Raw genomic sequence first — 8,455 nt, 5'->3', positions numbered from 1 at the left:
GTATCCCATCACCGTGAAGCGGTCTATGTATCCTGTGCCCCCATGAATCCCATCACCGTGATGCGGTCTATGTGTCCTGTGCCCCCCATGAATCCCATCACCGTGAAGCGGTCTATGTGTCATGTGCCCCCCATGAATCCCTCACCGTGAAGCGGTCTATGTGTCCTGTGCCCCCCATGAATCCCTCACCCTCACCGTGAAGCGGTCTATGTGTCCTGTGCCCCCCATGAATCCCTCACCCTCACCGTGAAGCGGTCTATGTGTCCTGTGCCCCCCATGAATCCCTCACCCTCACCGTGAAGCGGTCTATGTGTCCTGTGCCCCCCATGCATCCCTCACCGTGAAGCGGTCCATGTGTCCTGTGCCCCCCATGCATCCCTCACCGTGAAGCGGTCCATGTGTCCTGTGCCCCCCATGCATCCCTCACCGTGAAGCGGTCCATGTGTCCTGTGCCCCCCATGCATCCCTCACCGTGAAGCGGTCTATGTGTCCTGTGCCCCCATGAATCCCATCACCGTGAAGCGGTCTATGTGTCCTGTGCACCCCATGAATCCCATCACCGTGAAGCGGTCTATGTGTCCTGTGCCCCCCATGAATCCCATCACCGTGAAGCGGTCTATGTGTCCTGTGCCCCCCATGAATCCCATCACCGTGAAGCGGTCTATGTGTCCTGTGCACCCCATGAATCCCATTACCGTGAAGCGGTCTATGTGTCCTGTGCCCCCCCATGAATCCCCTCAACCCTTACTATATATGACCCCATGCCCCTTGAGGCCTGCGCCCCCACACCTTCTCCTCCCTCACAATGATGGGGGGGCACAGGAAAGCATCACTGTGAGGGTGAATTGGGTGTGGGAGCACAGGTCACAATGGGGGGAGCACATACACGATCAACATTACACACAAAGCACATATCATATCAAATATACACATACATACACAAACATACCACATTCATTCACACACACATACATACATACAAACACACACATCATACAAACACACACATTCACACAGTACTAGTACTAGGCAATTGAAGTAAAGTTCCTTGCCCAAGGAAACACTGCTACCTTCCGCGAAGCGAACTCTCGAACCCGTGCGGCCGGCGCACACGAGTCCGGTGCTCTAACCACTCGGCCATCACATCGACACTGGGAGGGATTTTCAGGGGTCCTTTTATATTACACATTTCCCGCTTTTAGGGTATTTCAATGATAATTCTATTCCTAGCAGCACCAGCAATACATTATGATAATCATTTATTTGATAATAATGTAAACAAGAATATAGTGTATCCGAAGAGAAAAAAAGAAAGCAGAAAGAACAAATGAGAGAAAAGATATGGCAGAATAACAATTACGTAAACAATGTTAAACAACCTTTTTCTCTCTTTTTCTCTATCGTTTCTCTCTCTCTCTCTCTCTCTCTCTCTCTCTCTCTCTCTCTCTATCTATCTATCTATCTATCTATCTATCTCTCTCTCTCTCTCCTTTCTCTCATATAAAAAACAATAAAAATAAAGTGCATATTGCAAGGTAGACATTTATTTGTATTTCAAAATAGATAATGCTACATTTGAACAAATCTGTATCACAATCATCTAGATATGCACCTCGTACGTAAATCTTTATTTTCTAATATCGTAGCAAAATGCTAGTTTAGTTCGAAAAACAAAACCAACTGAAAAAAAAATAATGCTGGAACAATCAAAAGCATAATTTCTGGTGTCGTTTCCTATGAAAGATTCTTAAGGCTTTAATGAAGCTATTAAATCTATTATAAACTACATACTGTTACATACATACGTATATGTATGTATATATATGTATGTATTTATGTATGTATGTGTACAAGTGATGGACCTGCCCTGGAATATCTGAATTTACGTATTTATTTATATATTTTGACATTTAACGTTACTCCGCTATCTGTTTATATCGCATTCTCTTTATCATTCGCATCAGCAGAAACAAAAAGATGAAATGGATACAATAAAAGCAAAAAAAGAAAAAATCCTAACCTAACATAGACCTACATACGATTCCACACTTGGCACGGAACATTCTCGAACATCAACCATTCCTTCATTTCGACGAATTTAACTGACATGAAAATACCGGCATATTTAACCTAAGCATTTCTTGTATCAACATATGAACGATGAGAGAGAGAGAGAGAGAGAGAGAGAGAGAGAATATTATTATCATCGCTATTATTGATATCATCAAACATATCACCAGCAATCCATTATAACTATTCTTTATTTGATATTAATAATGTAAACAAGAAAATAGTGATGTATAACGAAGAGAAAAAGAGAAAGCAGAAGGAACAAATGAGAAAATGTATGGCAGAATAACTATATAAACAATGTAAAATATTTTTTTCTTTTCTCTATCGTTTCTCTTGTCATGGAACATTCTCGAACATTCCTTCATTTCAACAAATTTAACTGAGAAAAATATCGGCATATTTAACCTTATTTGTTGTATCAACCTATGAACGGTAAACTTGTATTTTGACACAATTACAGAGAGAGAGAGAGAGAGAGAGAGAGAGAGAGAGAGACAGAGACAGAGACAGAGAGAGTGAGAGAGAAAGAGAGAGAGAGAATTATTATCATCGCTATTATTGATACATAAAACATATGTGAGAGAGAGAGAGGCAGAGACAGACAGACAGACATAGAAAGAGAGAGAGAATTAATTATTATCCTCGCTATTATTGATATCACCAAACATACGTGAAAAATAAATACACCAGAAAGCAAACTGACACCCTATCATAGTTATTAACCATAATGCTAAATGGACACGAAATAATGGAATCGGAGAGAATAGAAGAAATCTATTATAAACTACATATTCTTACATACATACGTATATGTATGTATATATATGTATGTATGTATGTGTATAAGTCATGGACCTGCCCTGGAATATCTGAATTTACGTATCTATTTATATATTTTGACATTTAACGTTACTCCGCTATCTGTTTATATCGAATCCTCTTTATCATTCGTATCAGCAGAAACAAAAAGATGAAATGGATACAATAAAAGCAAAAAAAGAAAAAATCCTAACCTAACATAGACCTACATACGATTCCACACTTGGCATGGAACATTCTCGAACATCAACCATTCCTTCATTTCGACGAATTTAACTGACATAATATCGCCATACTTAACCTAAGTATTTGTTGTATCAAATGAATGGTAAATGTACATGCATTTGTCTGTCTAACGTATTTTGACACAATTACAGAGAGAGAGAGAGAGAGAGAGAGAGAGAGAGAGAGAGAGAGAGAGAGAGAGAGAGAGAGAGAGAGAGAGAGAGAGAGAGAGAGAGAGAGAGAGAATTATTTTCATCGGTATTATTGATATAAAACATATGTCTGTGTGTGTGTGTGTGTGTGTGTGTGAGAGAGAGAGAGAGAGAGAGAGACAGAGACACACAGACAGAGAGAGAGAGAGAGAGAGAGAGAGACAGAGACAGACAGAGACAGAGACAGAGAGAGAGAGAAAGAAAGAGAGAGAGAATTATTATCATCGCTATTATTGATATCATAAAACATATGTGAGAGAGAGAGAGAGAGAGAGAGAGAGAGAGAGAGAGAGAGATACAGAGACAGAGAGAGAGAGAGAGAGAGAGAGAATTAATTATTATCCCCGCTATTATTGATATCACCAAACATACGTCAAGAATAAATACACCAGAAAACAAACTGACACCCTATCACAGCTATTAACAATAATGCTAAATGAACAGAAAACAAAGATGGAATCGGAGAGAATAGAAGATTAGTTGGGTTTCTGTTTCTATTGTCTCTTATTAGCTATTCCTTTATCTGTTTTGTGTTTTTTTATTGTTTTTTATTTTATGTGAGAGAAAGAAGGGGAGGAAGAGAGACAGAAAGAAAGAAAACAAATACGAGGGAGAAAATGCAGATAGAATTATCCCTTTCTCTCTCTCTCTCTCTCTCTCTCTCTCTCTCTCTCTCTCTCTCTCTCTCTCTCTCTCTCTCTCTCTCTCTCTCTCATTTCTATCTGACTTTTTTAGTTTCTTAAAATCTCTTTCTATCCTTTGTTTTTTTCTTTCTTTCTTTGTTATTTTCTATATCTACTTTCGCTCTTTCTTCTCTCGTTTATTTTCTCTCTCCTTTTAAAGGAAATCGCATTTATATTATTCTTGGTGTTAAAGAAATATTTATATATATATATATATATATATATATATATATATATATATATATATATATATATATATATATATATATATATATATATATATATATAGAGAGAGAGAGAGAGAGAGAGAGAGAGAGAGAAAGAGTGAGTGAGAGAACTAGAGAGAGAAAGAGAGAGAGATAATAATAATAATAATAGTTCACGTAACATCCACACTCCCAGCATCGTTCGCGAGATTCGAAATATGGCCAAAGATCTCTTCGGGCGAAAAGGCTGGCATGCTTCCCTCATGGCGAATCAGGAGGCAGTTTCTCTGCCTCGTTTTGCGAATAAAAAAGGACTATAGAAAGGCAAGAAATGGCGGGATAGACACAAAACACGATGCAATATAGTGAGGCGATATTTCCTTACGCCTTGCAAAGAAACAACGTTAAAGTAATGAATGAAAAGGTCAAAATAAAACTATTTGCGAATGATGCAAATGACCTGAAAAGCACAGGCATCCATGCACAAGGCTTGCAACGCGTGTCAGCTCCAACATGCAGGCATGGAACAGCTGATTTCAGACGCACAAACTGACTCATAGGCATAAAAGTCAATTATGAAAAAAGCTAAACAGCCGAAGCTGAGCAGGATCTGAAGGCGTTCAACCTTCAACTTTTATATGGCATCAGTGTCTCCTATTTACACACCTGCTGTCGGAGATGTAGGAAAAAAGAGTGCGAGAGCATTTTTAATGATAATGATAACAATAGTAATAATAATGATAATAATAATAACAACAGTAATGACAATGATTTTAATGATAACAAGTGAAAATGTTAATGGTAATAGTAATAAAGATAACATTAACAATAATAATACAGTAACAGTAATGATAATGAACTTGGTGCATTACTGTTTTGGCTTTTAGATGGCTACTAGCATAGCACTTGTGTGTGTGTGTGTGCTTGCTTTCCTTCAAGTATTTTATGCATCTATGCTTAAGCATTAAAGTTTTTACAAGTTTAGTTCCTACAAGAACTACATTATGTGTTTGCTAAGAAAAAAGAACAAGAAAAATCCCACTTAAAATAATAATAATAATAACAGCATATCAGCATTAATGGAAACTGATAAATAATTAAGCAGTAATAGTAGACCATTAGTCACCATCAAATCTGAAAATGAGCAGTCACAAACTTTGATATGAAATTGCCAGTATTTCCATATCCTTTTACTCTGCTTTTCTCTAAAATATCCAGTAGTAACACAGTCAGATTCTTAGTGGAAGTCAGCATTCATTTCTGGGGCGTTCTGTTGATTCACGATCTCTAAAGTAGTTTCAGTTGGCATTCCGTGTCAACGATAAACACTACATTTCGTAACTATTGGATTTCATTCGAATTTTTGTTAGACAAAATCTTGTTTCTATCATGAATTTCGTATAATTTTCTAGTCAAGTAACAGTTTTTACCCAACCGCTGGACGTTTTCAAGGGCAAATATAGATTAATATACAAGTTTTGTAAGTCGCCATGAAATTAAATGCCTTTACAATATATGTTCAAAATACCCGTTTTACAAATCTTCGAGTGAATGATAATTGACACGGTCGCCTCCTACGCGACAGACTCGGGTTCGATCCCCGACGGATAGCAGAAGGCAAGAAATTTTATGCATGAATTTGTTTGCAGTTCTATCTACTTACCTTCCGTTCCATTCATCTTTCTACTCTTGTTTCTGTCTCTTTCTCCGGTGTTTACAGTGCGAAGGAGTAGGAAGGAATTGGAGCGTTTGATTTGGTATTTTTATTTGCTTGGTTGCTTGTTAGTGATTATGCGCGATTTCGTAATTTTGCTGTTTTCTCATAATCATGTGATTGCATTAGTAATATGGGAAGCAGAGACTGGGTGGAAGAAGAGGACGAACAAGTGCTGAAGAGAAAGAAATAAAATCAACGTGGAGTAGGAAAGGTGGAAGGAAAGGGACAAAAGCAAAGTTTGTTTTATTATCTTGCTTAGTTTTGTTCTCGGTCCACTTTGCCTTCTTCAGATAAGAGATACGGTTTCGTAGAAGTATTATGTTTTTTTGCAGTAGCTTGGTAATAACTTAAATATTTTGAAAGGTTTGCTGTCACTGCAGTTCACATGTCATGGAATAAATGAATGCTCCTTATGGCGCGCAAGGCCACAGCAATTTATTTTCTGTAATAGCGAGCAAATCTGGTGATAATGGAATGTCGGTGAGAGAGAGAGAGAGAGAGAGAGAGAGAGAGAGAGAGAGAGAGAGAGAGAGAGAGAGAGAGAGAGAGAGAGAGAGAGAGAGAGAGAGAGAAATCCCAGCGCTTAAATAAGACGTGTAGCTCCTACCTTCCAGAGATCAGAAGTTCCAGCCCCACCTGGAGGAAATACAATTCTGTCTTACTAGAAGTCTTCGAGGAGTTAAATGAAACAAAGAATTATTTCAACCATAATCTATTTTTGAAATCAAAATCAAAACTATTCACGATAGACAATAGACATGACATGACGTATGAGAGTGTTTCCGCCAATCATCTTTTGTTATTGTTTTGGGGACGGAAGAAACGATGCCATACACAATGAATCATAGACAGATTAATTTGTGTTTACTTTGTGCCATTTCTTTCGCGGACGTCACAATAGGCCTCTTTTCCAGCGGTTACGGGAAACGCGACACCGCTTGCGGGACACGAACCGAGCAGACGGTTGCCTTTCATCGGTTGCCAGATGCTTCCTGAGGCTGATTGCATTGGCCCGAACTAAGCCCGCTTTACTGTCATTAGATAACATAATATCCCTTAATATTGGATAACATGCATATCCCTTAAAATTAGATAACATGCATATCCCTTAATATTAGATAACATGCATATCCCTTACTATTAGATAACATGCATATCCCTTAATATTAGATAACATGCATATCCCTTAATATTAGATAACATGCATATCCCTTACTATTAGATAACATGCATATCCCTTAATATTAGATAACATGCATATCCCTTAATATTAGATAACATACATATCCCTTAATATTAGATAACATGCATATCCCTTAATATTAGATAACATGCATATCCCTTAATATTAGATAACATGCATATCCCTTAATATTAGACAACATGCATATCCCTTAATATTAGACAACATGCATATCCCTTAATATTAGACAACATACATATCCCTTAATATTAGACAACATGCATATCCCTTAATATTAGATAACATGCATATCCCTTAATATTAGATAACATGCATATCCCTTAATATTAGACAACATGCATATCCCTTAATATTAGACAACATGCATATCCCTTAATATTAGATAACATGCATATCCCTTAATATTAGATAACATACATATCCCTTAATATTAGATAACATGCATATCCCTTAATATTAGATAACATGCATATCCCTTACTATTAGATAACATAGATATCCCTTAATATCAGATAACATGCATATCCCTTAATATTAGATAACATAGATATCCCTTAATATTAGATAACATGCATATCCCTTAATATTAGATAACATGCATATCCCTTAATATTAGACAACATACATATCCCTTAATATTAGATAACATGCATATCCCTTAATATTAGATAACATGCATATCCCTTACTATTAGATAACATGCATATCCCTTAATATTAGATAACATGCATATCCCTTAATATTAGATAACATGCATATCCCTTAATATTAGATAACATGCATATCCCTTAATATTAGATAACATGCATATCCCTTAATATTAGATAACATGCATATCCCTTAATATTAGATAACATGCATATCCCTTAATATTAGATAACATGCATATCCCTTACTATTAGATAACATGCATATCCCTTAACATTAGATAACATGCATATCCCTTAACATTAGATAACATGCATATCCCTTAACATTAGATAACATGCATATCCCTTAATATTAGATAACATGCATATCCCTTAATATTAGACAACATGCATATCCCTTAATATTAGATAACATGCATATCCCTTAACATTAGATAACATGCATATCCCTTAACATTAGATAACATGCATATCCCTTAATATTAGACAACATGCATATCCCTTAATATTAGATAACATGCATATCCCTTAATATTAGATAACATGCATATCCCTTACTATTAGATAACATGCATATCCCTTAATATTAGATAACATGCATATCCCTTAACATTAGATAACATGCATATCCCTTAATATTAGATAACATGCATATCCCTTAATATT

The 8,455-nt window shown here is 36.6% G+C and overlaps 1 protein-coding gene across 1 annotated transcript in view; it reads right to left on the bottom strand.

Moving 5' to 3' along the window:
* Positions 1–747: 747 nt before the first annotated feature.
* Positions 748–8,455, bottom strand: part of LOC138859617 (putative protein FAM47C) — a 46,725-nt gene continuing 39,017 nt past the window's right edge. Inside the window, exons 7-8 of the mRNA XM_070115404.1 lie at positions 1,027–1,151; positions 748–832 (exon numbers count right to left, since the gene is read on the bottom strand). Coding sequence (XP_069971505.1) covers positions 748–832; positions 1,027–1,151 — 210 coding nt within the window. The remainder of the gene's footprint in view (positions 833–1,026; positions 1,152–8,455) is intronic.

Source organism: Penaeus vannamei, chromosome 37 (genome assembly GCF_042767895.1).
Source record: "Penaeus vannamei isolate JL-2024 chromosome 37, ASM4276789v1, whole genome shotgun sequence".
NCBI lineage: Eukaryota > Metazoa > Arthropoda > Malacostraca > Decapoda > Penaeidae > Penaeus > Penaeus vannamei.
The sequence above is the reverse complement of the archived record's forward strand: the minus strand, read 5'-3'. Positions and strand labels throughout refer to the sequence as shown.